Source organism: Ornithorhynchus anatinus, chromosome 2 (genome assembly GCF_004115215.2).
Source record: "Ornithorhynchus anatinus isolate Pmale09 chromosome 2, mOrnAna1.pri.v4, whole genome shotgun sequence".
Classification (NCBI taxonomy): Eukaryota; Metazoa; Chordata; class Mammalia; order Monotremata; family Ornithorhynchidae; genus Ornithorhynchus; species Ornithorhynchus anatinus.
The window spans coordinates 22,060,426-22,079,082 of NC_041729.1; the positions used below are offsets into that span (position 1 = coordinate 22,060,426).

General features: G+C 50.5%; 2 protein-coding genes across 4 annotated transcripts in view; one reads left to right on the forward strand and one right to left on the reverse strand.

Annotated features, from left to right (window-relative positions):
- Window positions 1–2,609, forward strand: part of GGT5 (gamma-glutamyltransferase 5) — a 53,240-nt gene extending 50,631 nt beyond the window's left edge. The window contains exons 10-12 of the mRNA XM_029058469.2: window positions 65–177; window positions 649–759; window positions 1,403–2,609. Of these exons, the coding sequence (XP_028914302.1) occupies window positions 65–177; window positions 649–759; window positions 1,403–1,549 (371 nt within the window). The 3' untranslated portion in view covers window positions 1,550–2,609. The remainder of the gene's footprint in view (window positions 1–64; window positions 178–648; window positions 760–1,402) is intronic.
- Window positions 2,610–8,623: 6,014 nt separating this feature from the next.
- GGT1 (gamma-glutamyltransferase 1) overlaps window positions 8,624–18,657 on the reverse strand; it is a 96,934-nt gene continuing 86,900 nt past the window's right edge. For all 3 annotated transcript variants that reach the window (XM_029048019.1, XM_029048010.2, XM_029048021.2), the window contains exons 8-13: window positions 18,053–18,189; window positions 16,030–16,217; window positions 12,709–12,836; window positions 11,063–11,175; window positions 9,654–9,767; window positions 8,624–9,429 (exon numbers count right to left, since the gene is read on the reverse strand). In XM_029048019.1, the coding sequence (XP_028903852.1) occupies window positions 9,283–9,429; window positions 9,654–9,767; window positions 11,063–11,175; window positions 12,709–12,836; window positions 16,030–16,217; window positions 18,053–18,189 (827 nt within the window). In that variant the 3' untranslated portion in view covers window positions 8,624–9,282. The remainder of the gene's footprint in view (window positions 9,430–9,653; window positions 9,768–11,062; window positions 11,176–12,708; window positions 12,837–16,029; window positions 16,218–18,052; window positions 18,190–18,657) is intronic.

The window sequence follows — 18,657 nt, forward strand, 5'->3', positions numbered from 1 at the left end:
GGAAAGATTCACGAGGCAATGGGCAGTAGGGGGTTGGAAGTGAGTTATTGTCCATGTGTTGCAGGGGAGAGACCACCGTCCTCTATGATGCCTTCCATTCTAATCTCCAGAGACAAGAAGTCCAAGCTGGTGATTGGTGGATCTGGGGGAGAGATGATCGTTTCTTCCACGGCCCTGGTAAGCCTTCTTGGCTTCAAGAGACATCCCTGCCTTCCCCTCCCCAGGCCTTTGGGCTACTGGGCACTGCTGCAGTACATGTCTGGCCCTCCCTTGAATAGGAAGCAGGGAAACCTCCCGGGGTTTCTAACACACCCTTTCATCGCTCCCTGCTCTATTTACCTGCCCAGGCCCTGGCCACCTCCATCCCAAGAGAGACCGCAGGAGTGACTCCAATGGGAAATTAGGTGAAATTGGGAGGGGTGATGGGGGCAAGGAGGAGAAGTTTCCAGAGAGAGGCAAAAGATGGTGGCTCAGAGCCTGGGGGCTAGCAGAAGGAAGCCAGCCAGGGCTGCTTTGACTGGGCATTGGTCAGGTTTAAGAACACCATTTCCTCCAAAGAGAGTTGCACCGGGGAGGGAAGGAAGGAAAGCCCTCTCGGCCCCAGGCTCGGCCCTAGGGCTTCTCTGACTGCTCCCTTTCTCTGCCCAGGCCATCATGAACAAACTTTGGTTCGGCTATGACCTGAAGAATGCCATCAGGGAACCCATCTTCCATGTCAATGGAAAGGCTGAAATTAAAGTTGAGAAAAATTTCAGCAAGGTAAGACCCCTTCCCACATCACCCCACTTCCTACTCAACCTGGGAAAGAGCCACACGAACAAAAGCCCACCGACTCTGTCCCACATTTCCTCAAAACATTTTAGTGACAATATATAATGGGTCTGACCCCGGACCCTGAGAGAAAAGCTCAAGGGAGGGGTTTACACTTAGGAGTCATTTTTTCCTGGCTCTCTTGGGTACCTGCATGGGTCACAGATTCATCTCAGGATCAGAAATCAATCCCCCCAGCACTGATCAAGTGAAATGCCACATGGGTGATTTAGCCTTCTCGGCCCATGAGGGCAGGCCCTGTTGGCATGGGTAGTGCCGGTCTCCCGCTGCCCCTCTCTGTTTCTAGGTCACCCTTATTTCAGAGTCAGAACCCACACACCTGTCCACTGCCAGGATTTTGCCCAACTCCCACAAGTCCTCAGACCCAGAAAGAGGGGCTGCATTCCCCTCCTAGACAGGTCCTTCCCATGGTGGTGTGGGGGAGGGCGGCACCTTGATTTGCCCCTGAGGATTCCTAAGAAGATTGCCCAGGGCTCTAAGGCCAGGTCCCTTCCCAACAACAGCAGGTGTGGGACAAGTCCTGAGGTTGACCTTCACGCCAGGGTGTTTTCTTTCCCTCTGCTTTGTACAGGAGATTGAGGACGGACTCCGGGAGCGAGGTCACCAGGTGGAAAGAAATGGACTCTTTCTGAACGTGGTGCAAGCTATTTACCAGGAAGGAGAATGCCTCTACGCTGAGTCTGATAAAAGGAAGTTAGGGGAAGCTTCTGGGTACTAACCCCGGAGACCCCCCGGAATGAACAGACCCAGTGGCAAAAGTGATTCTGGTCTCCCCCCAACCACCAGGGCCAACCTGGAATGACTGCTTACCCCTGTCCTCCCCTAAAAACTTTGTTGCCTCTCTTCAGAGGAAGATCCTTGCTCAGATGTGGTCTGTTCTGCACCAGCACCCCTGTTTTCTCCCTTGCAGAGCTCAAGCAGGAAGAGGGTAGAAGGTTCTGGGGGGCACCGCAGGGACTCAATGTGTTTCCCACACCTTGGTCTTTACCCAAGGGATACAAACCTATAGAGCTTTTGTTTCTCATCTTGGTTTGTTCAGCTATTGGCCGAGAGAGACGGAGAGAGAGAGTCAGAGGAGAAGCCCACCTACTCCCACCCAGAGCTGAGCCTGGCGCCTGGCATGATTTCTGGAGGGAGGTGAGAGGAGATTGAGAAACCGACCAGCTCAAAGTTCTCCCCGTGGCCCAGGGCCAGTGAAGCAATTCTGGCCACGTGTCCTCGCACTTACCATGATCCCCGCTCCCAGAATAAGAGTCCTGAAATGGAAGAAGGAAAGGAGGGTGGAAGGAATGGAGGCCCCAGCCTGAGCCCATCACCTTGGACCAGGTATGCTCCTGGGCAGGGGTTCCACAGCAAGGAGCAGGTCCTCAGGCTACCTGGAGCCTCACCATAGCCCTGGCCAGGGATAAGGCTAGGAGTTTGAATCTCAGGAAATGGGACAGTGGGAACCCCTTGCTGCTCTTGGAAGGCATCTCCCAAATACCTCCGGAGAGCCTTGGGGTATTTGGGAAAACTTCCGGTTTCTCAGAGTCCCACTGAGGGGCTTGGGGGGGGTAGGGAGGGAACGACAGTGCAGATCTGAAGATAGGAGGCAACAGGGTGTGGAGATCCTCCAGCAGAGCGGGGAGACTTCGCATTCCTCGGGACGCTGAGCTGCTGGGTGAGGGGTGAAACGGGAAGCCCCTGGGGGAAATTAGCAGCAGGGCCAGGGGTTCATTATCTAAGCCAAACCTGTGAAAGTTTAAGATTTCAATAAATTTATACCATTAACACTGTGAGACTGACCCCGGACACTGGTTGCATTCGGCCTCTCTGAGAGAACATTCTCTGAAGGTAAGCACAGCTGCAGGACTGGGACAGGCTCCCACTGGACCATGGCCACTCCCTGAGAGGGGTCAGGGCACAAAATAGCGGCAAGAAGAGGCCCATCCAGGAAGACATGAGACATGGAATCTGTCCTCGCTACTGGCTCTCTTTGGGCCATTGCTTCTTGGGGTTCTGCTCCTCAATCTACTAAGAAACTCCCATTCTCTCCTACCTTTCCCCTGTCCCTCCTCAAGAGCTTCTGAGAGAATACATAAGAGAAAATGGGGAGACAGTACTCTAGGCTCAGATACAAGTCCTAGGGAGTATCAAGTCCTGTGCCCATGACGTGGAAGCCAAAGGGGAGGCCTCAGCTGATCCATCAACGAAACCTAGTAATGGACACCACTCACACTTAGGCCAAAAGGTCTTGTCGGCTGAGAAGAGTCTCCCGAGAAGCCAGTAAATCCGACGCTTGATGTCACAAGATTCACAATTAAGGCACTCCGTCAGCAGTGAACAAGCCTCCGGGACCTGCAAGGAACAGGGGAAGACGCTAGATCCAGAGACCTGTATTACAATTGCTCTTCAAAGTCCCAAAAAGGCCTTTTTAAAATCAATTCAAAGCCACTCTCTGGTACACCAGGAAGGCAAACCCCTTCCTCTACAATCTTACCCAAAGCGCATCTGCCGGAATGGGTGGGAGGAGCAGCGAGGCCACATGGCAGTTGAATCCCAGCAATTTGTTTCTGTCCAGTCTTCAGTGGGCACTTTACCTCTGGACTCAGTTTTCCTTTCTGCAAAATTGCAGGGGGGCAGGGGGAGGGTGAGAATACCTGTAATATCTAAACCCAAGGTGGGTTGGGGAAGCTGGAAAAGGGAGAAGAATCCAGAAAGAGACCCCCATGTGACCTGTCCAAGTCAACTTCTCTGTGGGTGATGCAGTGCAGTCAATCCCGCGAAGGAGCTTCCTCCTTGGGGCGGCTCTTGAAACTCACATCCTTATCTCGGCTTTTACCTGCAGAGATGGCAAAGTTGGTCTGGCCCGAAAGGTCTGCTTTGACTCAGTGCTCTGGGGATTAACCAGCAAGACCCAATCAGAGGCTCTGGGTTCTAATCCCAGATCTGACACTTGCCTGCTGTGTGAGACCTGGAGCGGGTCCCTTAACTTCTCTGTGCCTCGGATTCTTCAACTGAAAAATGGGGAAGCAATACTTGTTTTCCCTCCTACTTAGTCTGTGAGCCCCATTTCGGACAGGGACTGTATCTGGCCTGCTTAACTTGTATCTACTCCAGTGGTCAAAATGTAATAAGCACTTAACAAGTACCCAAAAAAGTAAGCAGTTAATAAATACTATTATGGCTACAACTTCTATTAATACTTAGGCTCTAAGCCTTATGTTGAACAGGCACTGTATCTGACAGTTTGTATTTTATATTGTATCAACCATAGCACTCAGTATAGTGCTTGGTCCATGGTAATGAGTTAACAACAACCACAATTATTCCCGTAATTATTAGGTTTTCAGATCCCTGCTTCGCTGCTCGGCTCTGCAGAGTTGCTTTGCCCCGGGCTGTTTCACAAGGTGGGCACCGGGGCAGTCCTTGGAGCCTGCTGGGCAGGCCAGGGAGTGCTATGTCACCATCGCGTGGCCTGGCCGGCAAGGACGGTCCGTTATTCCCCTCGCTGTCTTCTTTGGCCTACCTCCCATTGGTTAGAGAGCGCCGACAAAATTGGGGCTGGGTAGTGACTCCCCAGCAAGATGGTGGACAGTAGCATCCGTGGGTTTCCAAGCCTGGAGAAGTGAGGGAACACTCCCTAGAGAGGAGGAGTCAAACCTCCAGGAGCCTGGGGGCTCCTGCCTCAGGGCCCAGGAATGGGAGGCGGGTCACCAGGGACAGGATTGAGGGAAAGGTGGGGCAGGGAGGGATACCTGGCCGGAAGGGACCAGCTACATCAATCAGTTGTGTTTATTGAGTTCTTACCGTGTGCAGAGCACTGTACTAACCGCTTAGGAGAGTACGTGTCCGCAGCTGGTATGGTTCATCAGGACCCAGGGGTTTGGACGTGGATCAGGGTGATGCCGGATATCTATTGCATAGAAAGTAGACCCCTGGAGCCCAATAAGATCCGCTTTGCCAGAGGAGCCCAGTGGGAAGGGGCAATTCCATGGACAATCAGAACCCTTAGGGAACCCACTTTGGCTGAGGTCTTTGGAACTAGGAATAAGTAGAGTTGATCAGAATCTCTTTCCTCCTTCCCTCCACCCTGGTCCCCAGAACTGCAGAGCTTCAAGACCTTTACAGATCAAGGGTGATCAGCTGTTGTGGGCAGGGAATGTGTCTACCACCTCTGTTATCCTGTGCTCTATCAAGCGTTTAGTACAGTGCTCTGTACACAGTAAGCACTCAATAAATACGAATGACTGAGCCCACAATTCCAGCCATCTGCTCCCATCACTCCCACAACCCTGGCTTCTCACTCCTATCCCGGAGAAGGAATATAGTCAGCCAGTCAGCTCTCCCACTCTTTCTCCAACTCCCTCCAGCCCCCGATCTCCTTTTGCAGAAATCCGAGCAGGGGAAAGGAGGACCCTCTAGACTGTAAGCCCACTGTGGGCAGGGTATATGACTACTAATCCTGTTATATTGTACTCACCCAAGCATACTCACCCAAGCACTAGTAATATTAATTATAATTGTGATATTTGTTAAGCGCTTACTATGGGCCAAGCACTGTACTAAGCACTGGGGTGCATACAAGCAAATCAGGTTGAACAAAGTCCCTGACCACGACGGGCTCACATTCTCAATCCCATTTTTACAGATGAGTTAACTGGAGCACAGAGAAGTAAAGTGACTTACCAAAGGTCACACAGCAGACCAAGCGTGGCGCAGTGGAAAGAGCCCGGGCTTTGGAGTCAGAGGTCATGGGTTCGAATCCCGGCTCTGCCACTTGTCAGCTGTGTGACTGTGGGCAAGTCACTTCACTTCTCTGTGCCTCAGTGACCTCATCTGTAAAATGGGGATGAAGACTGTGAGCCCCACGTGGGACAACCTGATTCCCCTGTGTCTACCCCAGCGCTTAGAAAAGTACTCTGCACATAGTAAGCGCTTAACAAATACCAACATTATTCTTATGACTTTCTGACTCCCGGGCCCATGCTCTATCCAATGTGCCATCCAGTGCTCCGCACACAGTAAACTCTCCATAAATACACTTAATTGATAAATTGATTGAGAGCAAAGCTGCTTGCTGCCTTTCCATCACTGTAACTCTGACTCCCAGATCTTCCTCTGGAAAGCTTCCCTGCAGCTCCTCCCACAGGGGAGTGTGCTTGGTGAATTGGACTCTTCTGATGCTTCCTAAAGATAAAACCAGGAAGCTTGGGGGTCATCCAAAGACAGGAAGGGCACAGTGTGAGGAGCAGTCTCAGGAAATGGCTAGGGATGGAGCAACAAGGAGTCTGACAAGATTAGGTAGGGTGGGAGAAGGCCATTTCTGGGCCACCAGTACCCTCTCCTTACTTCCAAGCACTTAGTACAGTGCTGTGCACACAGTCAGTTGTTCAATAACAACCGATTGAGTGATTGATCCACCAAGGCAGTGAAAACCAAGCCAGAAGTGAGGACATGGGAACCCACAGAGCAAAGAGGGGATGATACTAGTGGTAGAGACTTTGAGGAAGTCAGGAGAAGAGCAAGAATCTGGCTTGGGAGTTTCCCACTATCTTAGGACCAGCAGAGCCCTGGACTAGTCTTGGAGAGCGGGTGAGGGGAGGGGATGGCTTGCAGTGAGATTAGTTAACAAGGCAGATGCCCCTGAGGGTCAGAAGTGGGGAGGGGACACCATGGGTGAGCTCTAGTGTGTAGGAGATCACATCCTATTTAAAAGGGATTGTAAGCTCCTTGTGGGCAAGGAACATGTTAACCAGCTCGGTTGAGTTGTTGTGAGAAGTATTGTCGCCCACTGGATAGAGCACAGGATAGAGATATAAAGCTGGGTCCTCCACCTGTCTGCTGTGTGACCTTGGGCAAATCACTTCATTTCTCAATGCCTCAGTTACCTCATTTATAAAATGGAGATTAAGACTGTGAGCCCCATGCGGGACAGGGCCTGTGTCCAACCCAATTTTCTTGTTTTCATCCCAGAGCTTAGTACAGTGCCTTGTACTAAGTGCTTAAAATACCACATTATGGCTATTATTTCTCTCCCAAGCACTTAGTACAGCATCCTGCATATAGTAAGCACTCAATAACAGCCTCAGCGATTAATTGAAATGACCCCACTCATTCAGAGGACTGGGGGACTTAGAGAGTCATGGAGAGGGTCCGGCTGCTGGCTTTTTGGCCACCTAGATGCTTCTCCAAAATCTACTGGCAAGATTGAGCTAACCCTGCCTCCCCGCTCCTCCCATCCGAATAATCCAATCCATCCAGTCCGCATGCAAGCCCCATGTGGGACAGGGAGGGACAGGGACTGTGTCAACCTGATTTTCTTGTATCTACCCCAACAGTTACTTCAGTGCTTGGCACAGAATAAGCATTTAACAAATAACACATAATTATTATTATCGTGATTACATAAAGAAATTGAAACAGCTCCACAGAGATAGTCTTTTTCTGTTTTACTCACATCTGAAAGAGAAATCAAATAAAGATGATCCATTTGGGTCCAATTTAAATCATGTGTTTATGGAGGAAGAGTCAATAAAAAAAATAACAAAAAACCCTAAGGGCCACTTTATGGAGACAATGCCACAGCTTGACCCACCTGTGTTCCTTTTGGTAACTCCGGCCCAGACCCCAGATGTCTCTTCGGCATGGCCTCTGTCCCGGCTGAATGTCTTTATCTAAACCAAGTTCTAGTGGAAACAACCAGTGGGGAGTTCTAAATGCTAGTCCCGGCTCCATCTCTCATGGGGTGGTGCTTACGTAAATCATCCCTGCTCCAAGTTCAGTTTCCCCTACTGTACCAGAGGGCTAAGAGCCCCATTCCCCCCTACCTCTCCCCCTCCTATCCACCCTTGAACCGTGACAGGAGTGGTGAAACTCGTAGAACTCCTGAGACGGGACAAGCACAGATTACTTTGTTCTTTCTCCTCATCCCTGGAGATGAAGTCATGTGGAGGAGAATGCTTGCTTGGGAAGGAGGAAGGAAGGAAAAGGTGTAGTTCATTGGTCTGAAAGGCTGACTCTGGGGAGTGAGCCTTAAAGCCTCAGCTGAATCATAGCCCAGCAAAAGGAGCTGGAAGAAGACCAGAAAAAAGTGTTTCCTGTTGCCAGATTGGAGACCCTTGGGCACGGCTGGGCTGGGACCAGCTTGTATTGGATGGAAGTGGCCCAGGGGCTCCAGCCCAGAGCAGTTTCTGGAACTCGAGATGGTTCCAGACTGCCAAAGACACAAGCCTTCCTGCTATTCTTAGGAGCAGAGCTGGGAGGCCTTGACTGAAAGCCAAACCTTGAGGCAGGGCAAATCCACCCCAGACAAGCCAAGTATGCCCAGCCTGGACTTCAGCATGGAACCTCCCTTGATAATCCTTGTTGGCTCTGGCTCTCGCTCCAGCTGCCCGCGTGTGGTGGAACTGCCAAGCTCCTGTCTTCCCCCTTGTGCCCTGCCAACCCCACTCCAAATATGGTGGGAAACGTGGGCAGATTGATGAAAGAAGCAGCACTGCATAGTGGATAGAGCACAGGCCTGGGAATCAGAAGGTCATGGGTTCTAATCCCAGTTCTGTCACTTTTCTGCTGTGACCTTGGGCAACTCACTTCACTTCTCTGGCCTCAGTCACCTCATCTATAAAATGGGGATTGAGACTGTGAGCCCCACATGGGACAGAAACTGGGTCCAACTCGATTTGATTGTATCCATCCCAGCTCTTAGTACAGTACCTGGCACATAGTAAGCACTTAACAAATACCACCATTATTATTAGAAGGAGAGGGGTGCAGGCCATGAGTGGCATATGTGAATAAACAAACTCAGAGGTGGAGGTGGAGGACTTAGTTATTCTAGTGGGATGGAGGGTACAAAGCCAAGAAACTGTCATTGAACACGTAGGAGAGAGAGCGTCCAACAGTCAAGAAAGCTGAAATGGATTGAACACACAGCCCCTGGGCTGCCAGTCTTCAGCCCCGACTCCAGAGCTCCCAGGCTCGAGAAAATTGGAAGAAGCCGGATAGGCCGCTGTTCTGCAAGCAGAGCCGACAGCCGGGCTCCTCAGTGACCATGCTGTGTGGACCTCCTGTTCGCCGGAGGCAGAGAAAAAAACATCTCTGCCCGCTCGGTGGTGATCGGTCGGAGACTCGGTGCGTGGCTGGCTGGGAAGGGGATGAGGAGGGGAGTGTGGGAGGGGATTCCATCTGCTCAGACTGAGCAGCTAATGCTCGCCCTGCCTGGGGGCTCCGATTCGTTTATTGCACTGATCAGCAGGTTGCAAGGCACTTCTTGGAAAAAGGCCCCCGGGGACGGGGCTGCGGCTCCGGGCCCGGAATCGGGAGGCGTGATGACCCCTCCTCATCTGTGCAGTCCCTGAGTTGCTGCCCTCAGCCCTTTCCTCCCCAGCTCGCGTAGTCAGGTGGGGGCGGTCCAGAAGGGCTGCCTAGCCCGGGCCCCAAGCTCGCGGGAGAGAGCCCATAGCAGCCCAGTCAATAGCCAGCGGGGGCACCCCCTTTGCGTGAATCGGAGGCAGCGGCCCATCCGTCCTCCACCTTCACGATAGCCTGGACCACCGCAATGGTGTCATCGGTCACTTCGGTGTTGTGATTTCTCTCCCTCAGGGCTGCCTCGACAGCCTGAAATAGAGCAGCAGAACAGGAGTATGACGGACAGATAGACAGGCAGCGAGGCAGGCAATCCCACCCCGAGTCCTAAAAACGGGCGAGCTGCCAGCCCCAAGTGCCCAAAGCCAACCCTAGAGTCCAGAGTGTCTTACTTCCTCCCAGGCAGTACCAGTAGAAGCTGAACTGGCCTCATGAGGTGACACCTCTCCCTGACTGCCCACCCCTACCCACTCCACCTTTTCCACAGATCTCTCCAGGCTGGTAGTGTTCGGAAGCAGCTGATTATGGAGCCGTGGTTCTTCGACTGCTCTCTTCACATCGTAGCCAAACCAGAGGGAATTAATGATGGCCTGGATGGGGGTGGTGAATGGGAGGAGGATGGGAGGGAGGAGAAGGGGAGAGAGGAAACCACAGCATTAAGGACTCTCAAGCCTCAGTGGGATCCAAGCCGGCCCTTTCCCATCAGCTTCTCCCACCTGGAGAAAACATTCAGTTCTCGTAACCAGAAACTGACTCGGTTATGAAAGAAAATGTCATCGTCACAGAAACAGCCTAGGAGCAATGGGCTCCCCTTCCAACCTAATCCGAAGTCCCCTCAGGCAGGTGGAGGGGCTGTTCTCCCCTTGAGAAAAAATGGGAAAAGCTGAAGGGAAGACCAGAACAGAATCTTGAGTGGAAGGGAGGAAGGGTTGATGTGGGGGGGTGGGGGAAGGTGGGGGTGGACAGGGATGGCCTACATCCATGCTGCCACCTGGCTCTGTGGACCATCCTTAGGAGATACGGAGGAAGATGGCCCGAGGAGTGCCTCCTAAGACCAAGTTAATCAATCAATCAATCGTATTTACTGAGAGCTTACAGTGTACAGAGCACTTCAAGTGCTTGGGAGAGTAAAATATAATAATAATAATAATAATGATGATATTTGTTAAGCACTTACTATGTGCCAGGCACTATACTAAGCCCTGGGGTGGATATAAGCTAATCTAATTGGACACAATCCCTGTCCCACACAGGGCTCACAGTCTTAATCCCCGTTTTACAGATGAGGTAAATGAGGCACAGAGAAGTGAAGCAACTTGCCCAAGGTAACGAACACAGTAGACAAGTGGCAGAGCTGGAATTGGAACCCATGAACTTCTGACCCCCAAGCCCATGCGCTCTATCCACTATGCCAGGCTGCTTCTGTATAACAGATATAGTGCCTGCCCACACTGAGCTTCTGGTGTAATGAGAAGCAATCGGTCAGAAGGCTGTCTCTTCTGGGTCCCCCTGACTCGTTCCCTTTTGTCTTCCCCCCTCCCAGCCTCACAGCACTTAGGTACATATCTGTAATTTTCTTATTTATATTCATGTCTCTCTCCCCCTCCTCTAGACTTTAAGCTCGTTGTGGGCAGGGAATGTGTCTGCTTATTGCCGTATTGTCCTCTCCAAGCACTTAGTACAGTGCTCTGCACACAGTAAGTGCTCAGTAAATATTATTGAATGAATGAATGGGTCCCGGAGAATTCCGCCCCCTCTGCGTCAGATTGGGGCCGTAGATACGGCCGGGGTCAATGCTTTACCACCCACAAACACGGGGCAGAATGGTGGGATGGCATCTCCCCTCCGCCCAGCATACCCTTCCTCCACGCAGCCCTCCACCTACCAAGGCTGTGGCTGTGGTGATCTGGGTTCCTCCAGATGCACCCACCACCATCCGCACCTTCTTATCTTTATCCACCAGGATGGAGGGACACATGGAGGAGAGAGGTTGTTTACCTGCAGGGAACACATACGCAAGAGAAGTCAGGATCTGGAGCCGGCCCACCTTTCCTCTCCTCCGATTCCGGCATTGTGATTCCGCCCCCAAACCGTCTGGGCCGGAATCCTGGATCGCAGCTGCCGCTGTTCCCCTCCAGCTCGAATCACACTCTTGCACGCACACTCTGTCGTTCTACCGTTTCCTGAATCTTGTTCAAGCTGGCAGTGGGATGGGAAGAAGAACCTATCCCAGAGTGCTCCTCCATGCATCTCCCAAAATGACTCTCCTTGGCCTCCCTCTCTCCTACCCTTTGACTTTCAGGCATTAACATTTAGGCCATGACTGTAAAGAGGACAGTCCCAGCTCTGCCACTTTCTTCTTTGTGATCTTGGGCACGTCAATTAACTTCTCTGTGCCTCAGTTACCCATCTGTGAAATGGGGATTAAGACTATTAACTCCATGTGGGACATGGACTGTGTCCCACTTGATTAGCTTGTATCTCTCAGCACTTAGAACAGTACCTGGTTCTTAGAAAGCACTTAAGTAGCATTAAAAAAAAGGGACAATCATCACACGGTTTCTCCAAACATCGTGTTTCTGGAGGCCAGACAACTGGCTGACTAGACTAACCGGTCTGACCCAGAAGTGGCTTATGTTTTCATAGGGGATACGTGGACATGAATTTTCCTCCATCTTTTTCGGGTTTTAACCTGAGATAGTTTGTAAGTTTTCTCTCCCTCTAATCCCAGTAATGTGGGTGTCATCGTTGTGGCCGTAATTCCAGAAAAGCTGCTTAGTAAAGCCCTTCCACCCCAGCTACCCCCAGACCTTGGGCTTGGGCTCTGCTGGGACTGTGAGACTCCCAGCAGGGAAATCTCTCTCTCTGCAGGGAGGGTGAGGTGATGGGGGAGAAGAGAGAAGGGAAAGGGCACCCTCCTGAACTTCAGAGGAAGCAGTCAGCACAGTGCCCATTTGATTTGAGTCTCCGCTAGACTGTAAGCTCACTGTGGCCAGGGAATGTGTCTGTTTATTGTTATATTGTACTCTCCCAAGCTCTTAATACAGTGCTTTGCACACAATACTCAATGCTCAATACGATTGAATGCATAAATGGACCCCAGTCATGCCAAACTGCCCCTAAGCTCCAATCAATCAGTTGTATTTATTGAGCACCTACTGAGTGCAGAGCACTGTACTAAGCACTTGGGAGAGTACAGTGCAACAGAGGTGGTAGATACATTCCCCACCCACACGAGCTTAATTTAATTAATTGTGGTATTTGTTAAGTGCTTACTATGTATCAGGCACTGTGCTAAACACTGGGGTGGATACAACAAATCGGGTTGGAAGTCCCACATGAGGCTCACAGTCTCAATCCCCATTTTACAGTTGAGGTAACTGAGGCCCAGAGAAGTGAAGTGACTTGCCCAAGGCCACACAGCAGCCACATGGAGAAGCTGGGATCAGGACCCATGACCTTCTGACTCCCAGGCCCGAGCTCTATCCACTATGCTATGCTACTTCTTCAAAGAGGAGAAAAATGCCTCACCTGGAGCAATGAAATTGGCAGGAGAAGGCGGAACTCCAAATTCATTGGTGATGTTAGGGGAGCTGAAGTCATCCATTTCATCATTGAATATTATTCCACTGGAGTTGGAGAGGACTTTTGATCCAAAGCTTTAAAAATAAAAACACAAATGCAATCAACCCCACCTGCAATGGGTTTTTGCCGTGCTACTATAATCTTTCAGTCGCGTGTGGAGATCTAGGAGGGGCACTCTACCCTGCTCCTAGCCCTGTCCTGTCTGGTACCGACCCTGCCCTCTTGCTAAACCACAATTCCAGAAAACTCTGCTTCCAGGAGTACTTCCTCCTGCAGAAGCTCCACCCAAGACCAGACCTCAAGAAAAACTACTCCACAAGCTGATTAGAGACAATCTCTCCTTCTCCTGCTGAGACAGAGAGGATACCTCCTCTACACATCTATCTGTACCCACTCCCTTGGAGAACTCATTTGCTCCCATGGCTTCAATTATTTTTTAAAATAATAATAATTGTGGTATTTAAGTGCTTACTATGTGCCAGGCACTCTACTAAGCGCTAGGATGGTTACAAGCAAATGAGGTTGGACAAAGTGTCTGTCCCATGTGGGGCTCACAGTCTCAATCCCCATTTTACAGATAAGGTAACAAAGAGAAGTTAAATGAATCGACAGCAGATACGTAGCAGAACCAGGATTAGAACCCATAACCTTCTGAGTCCCAGGCCCTTGTTATTTCCATTAGGCCATGCTGCTTCAACTAATAGTAATAATAATGGTATTTGTTAAGTGCTTACTCTGGGGCAAGCACTGTTCTAAACCCTAGGGTAGATACAAGGTAATCAGGTTGTCCCAAAAGGGGCTCACAGTCTTAATCCCCATTTTACAGATGAGGGAACTGGGGCACAGAGAAGTTAAGTGGCTTGCCCAAGGTCACACAGCAGAGAAGTGGCCAAGCCAGGCTTAGAACCCATGTCCTCTGACTGTCAAGCCCAGGGTCTTTCCACTAAGCCATACTGCTTCTCTGCCACCATCTCTACATGGATGGTTCCCAAATCTACATCTCTACCCCGACCTCTCTCCTCCGCAGTCTCGTATTTCCTCTTACCTTCAGGACATCTCTGCTTGAATATCCCACCAACACCTCAAACTTAGCATGCCCTAAATTGAACTCCACATCTTCCCATTCAAACACTGTCCTTCCTCGGTGTAGACCACCACCCTCCCCATCTCACAAGCCCATCACTTCGGCATTATCCTCTAGTCATTTTCTCATTCAACCCACACACTCAGTCGGTCACCAAATCCAGTCGGTTCAGCCTTCACAGCAACGCTAAAATCCACCCTTTCCTCTCCATCCAAACTGTTACCGTGTTCATCCAAACAATTATCTTATTCCACCTTGATTATGCAAACATATGCTGAGGAGGTGGGGTGAGTATCAAACTGCTTAAGAGGTACAGAGCCAAGAGCATAGGCAATGCAGAAGGGTAGGAGAAAAGGGCAGGGAGATAAAAGGTTAGTCAGGAAAGGTTTCCCGGAGGAGGTGTGATATTAGCAGGGCTACTAGCTTCTATACCCACTCAGGATCACACCTAGAGAATTTCCGGTACTCTGCCAGTCTCAACTACGGGATGGAGAATCAAGCAAAGGCATATTCACTCCTAGCTTGGGCAGGGGCTAGCAAGTGGAAGACATCTGCTACAAATCAAGACTCTTTCTTCCCGCAGCGGCATGGGAGAGAGTAAAGGCTGAGACTCAAGTTTATTGCATGGAAGGAAGTAGTGGTAAACCACTTCCATATTTTGACCAAGAAAACTCTACGGATACACTGCGAGAACAATTGCAGATGGAGGTGGGACGTTCTGGGAGAGATGTGTCCATGGTGTCGTTATGGGTCAGAGATGACTTGACAGCATAAGACAAGAAAAGTACTAGTTTCCAGGGCCGGGCTAGGTCAGGCCAGATCACTGCCTCAAAATACGCTCCCTGCCTGAGGCACTGTGATCTGTCTTGTATCCTGACTTTGGAGCCAACGGAGGTGACCCCAAAGCCGTAGAGGCCCTGGACAGCAGGATTCCAGACAAAGTGAGTGCGGGAAGCGAGGTCCCAGAGAAGCAAATAGGGAACAAGCCATGGCTTGCCCTGCTTCCCCGAGAGATCACATTGGTTCTGGACAGGGCCCCTATACAGAGGACCCAGACATGCCCAGGCTAGAGGACCAATAACTCAGTTCAATCTAGGTGGGGCCAGCATTTTTTAAAACGGTATTTATTAAGCACTTACTATGTGTTAGGCACCATACTAAGCACTGGGGTAGATACAAGGTAATCAAGTTGGACACAGTCCCTGTCTCACATGGAGCTCACAGTCTTAATCCTCATTTAACAGACGAGTTTACTGAGGCACAAAGAAGTAAAATGACTTGCCCAAGCTCATCCCTCTAGTCTATAAACTCGTAGTGGGCAGGGAATGTGTCTGCTTATTGTCATATTGTACTCTCCCAAGCACTTAGCACAGTGTTCTGCACTTAGTAAGCACTCAATAAATACGATTGAATGAATGGATAAATGAAAGTCAAAGCCAGCATGTGGTGGAGCCAGAATTAGAACCCAGGTCCTGTCCAAAACTAAGCTGTACCCCATCCTATTCATTCAATCGTATTTGAGCGCTTACTGTGTGCAGAGCACTGTACTAAGCTCTTGGAAAGTACAGTACAGCAATTGAGAGACAATCCCTGCCCATATTGGGCTTACAGTCTAGAGGTGGGAAGACAGGCATCAAAACAAGTAAACAGGCATCAGTAGAAATAGATACATAGATATATACATATATACATAAACGCTGTGGGGCGGGAGAGGGGGAGGAAGAGACAAGGGAGCAAGTTGAGGTGATGTGGAAGGAAGGGGGAGCTGAGGAAAAGGGGGCTTAATCTGGGAAGGTCTCTTGGAGGAGATGCACTTCCAGTAGGGCTTTGAATGCGGGGGAAGAGTGATTGTTTGGCGGATTTGAGGAGGGAGGGCATTCAAGACCAGAGGTAGAACGGGGGCCGGGGTCGGTGACAAGACAGGTGAGATCAAGGCGCAGTGAGAAGGCTAGCACCAGAAGAGCAGAGTGTGTGGGTTGGGATGTTGAATTAGATAAGGGAGGCGAGGTCGGAAAGGGCAGGGTGGTGGAGAGCTATAAAGCCAATAGTGAAGAATTTTTGTTCGACACTGAGGTTGATAGGCAACACTGGAGATTTTTGAGGAGGGAAGCAGGTCTTGGATCCCTTGTCTCCATGCCAGACCCCTCCCACCCCCAACCCCTCTTTCCCAGCTCTTCTCCTACTAGAGGTTGATGGTGCTGGTGGCCGACACCGCGCTGCCATCCTCCGCCACCACAGAGAGGTGAGAGGTGCCGGCGTTGTCGGGGGTGTAGTACTCGGGCTCGTAGTAGTCTGTGGGATGGGTCGTGGTGTTGGTGATGCGCTGCCGCAAGTTGGCCGCAAAAACCTCCGAAGTCATGTTCCGGATCACCTGTTAGGACAACAAAAGACATTCCAACTCAGAGAGCGCTGCTGGAAGGAATCAGGGCCAGAAAATAAGGAATGTAGCCTGAGGAGACCCCAGAATCAGACCCCAGCGAGGGGGGTAACGACACTGAGTGATCTCCAGCTATCCAGGCCAGAGGTCACAAGGTGGCCATCCCAAACGGTTGGTTGGTTGAGAGAAGAAAGCGAATAAAAAATAATAATACTGTGGTATTTGGTAAGTACTTACTGTGTGCCAAACATTGTGCTAAGCACTAGGGTGGATACAAACAAATCAGGTTGGACACAGTCCCTGTCTCAATCTCCATTTTATAGATGAGGTAACTGAAGACCAGAGAAATGAATGACTTGCCCAAGGTCACACAGCAGACAAGCGGTGGAGCTGAAATTAGAACCCAAGATCTTGAAAGAATGGAGCAGTGCCACTCAGTTCTTCACTCTGAGCATAGATTGGGTCAGAAAGGCTAGGAGGCTTATCCCCCAGGCTTGGCTCCTGGTCGGGCCAGGGCAGAGGGGGCCAACTCCAGTCCCTTTGCTCTCAGGACACATGGACAAGTGGAAGACTACCTTGGGATCTCTGGGTTGGCTGCAGTGGGGAGAACTAGGCTGTCCAGGCTTTGGGCCTGAACTCAGCACTCTAAACTGTAAGCTCACTGTGGGCAGGGAATGTGTCTGCTATATTGTTATAATGTACAGAACATTTAGTACAGTGCCCTGCACACAGGAAGAGGTTAATAAGTACCACCGACTGACTCTGCACCGCCTGTTCATCCCTGAATGCAAAGGCCAAATGCCCGATACTCCTGCTCCAAGCCCAGACAGGGAGACAGACCACGCTGGGGAAGCAGCGTGGCTCAGTGGAAGAGTCTGGGCTTCAGAGTCAGAGGTCATGGGTTCGACCCCCAGCTCTACCACTTGTCAGCTGTGTGACTATGGGCAAGTCACTTAACTTCTCTGTGCCTCCAGTTACCCCATCTGTAAAATGGGGATTAACTGTGAGCCCCACGTGGGACAACCTGATTACCCTGGATCTACCCCAGGGCTTAGAACAGTGCTCTGCACATAGTAAGCACTTAACAAATACCAACATTATTACCAGATTCCACCTGAACTGTGCCAGATGGTTCTTTGTGGAAGTCGGCCCATCTGCAGGGCTTTGTGACAGGAAGAACGAACACCCTTCAGCTCTTGGCTGGAGAAGTCGACCTGGGAGTCATCTGAAGAGAGGCAGATGTGGGAGCAAATGAGCTCTCCAAGGAAGTGGGTGTAGATGGAGAATAAAAGAGACCCAGAACTGAACCTTGAGGAACTCCCACAGTTAAGGGGTGGAGGCAGAGGAGGAGCTCACAAAAGAGACTATGAATGAGTGACCAGAGGGGAGAACCAGGAAAGGAAATTGTCAATGAAGCCAGAATTAAAGAACGTTTCTGGGAGAAGGCTTTGGTCCACAGGGGCAAAAGCAGCTGCGAGGTCAAGGAGGATTAAGATGGAGTTGGGCAACATCACTGTGCTCTGGGGCTTGAAGTCTCTCATTTGCAGCCCTCTCCTCTGGCTGGGCGGATTCACGCAATACATCACCCTTCCACAACTCAGGTTCTGCACCCATTGCTGACAACAACAGGCGCTTAAGCACCTCTCCGGGTGGAGAGGGTGGGATTAGCAGGAGCTTTGCATTGGTTTCCTGCTGACGGAAGGTCGGAGCCTGTTACCGGTTCACTGACAGCCCTGTCTTCATCCTTCTTAACAGGGATTATAGCAACTGCCCCTTAGCAGATTTGCAGTTAAGACATGAAACTCTCCATTCCAACAGCCAGGACTGACCCCGGTAATATTAACAAATCTGGGGTCTCCCAGGAGCGTCCTCTTGGCATATGCAAAACGGAAAGCTTCCACAATGAGGTGGTAGGTCAGCCCCTTTGCCTCGTTGTTCTTTACGCTGTCACTCGAGAAGTTATATCCTAGGGTGAAAGAGAAAAACAACAGTAAAGCAAAAAGACGCCTGAGAAACATAGCCCAGCGGCTAATAACTAGTGGCTAATAGAGAAGCAGCGTGGCCGAGTGAATAGAGCATGGGTCTGGGTTCTAATTCTGACTTTGCCTCTTGTCTGCTGGGTGGCCTTGGGCAAGTCACTTAACTTCTCTGTGCCTCAGTTACCTTATCTACAAAATTGGGGATTAAGACTGTGAGCCTCAAGTGCGACATGGACTCTACCCAATTTGATTATTCTGTATATGCCCCAGCACTTAGTACAGTGCCTGGCACATAGTAAGCACTTAATAATACCATTAAAAAATAAATAACTGTGTCCTGACCTTAAGACAGTCCGGATCTAGACTTGTGAAAGACTCCTAATTTGGAGTTTGCTTACCTAGCTAGGCCTAATCTTTACAGAAGTAGAAACAACACTTTTTAAAGTTAGCTTTTT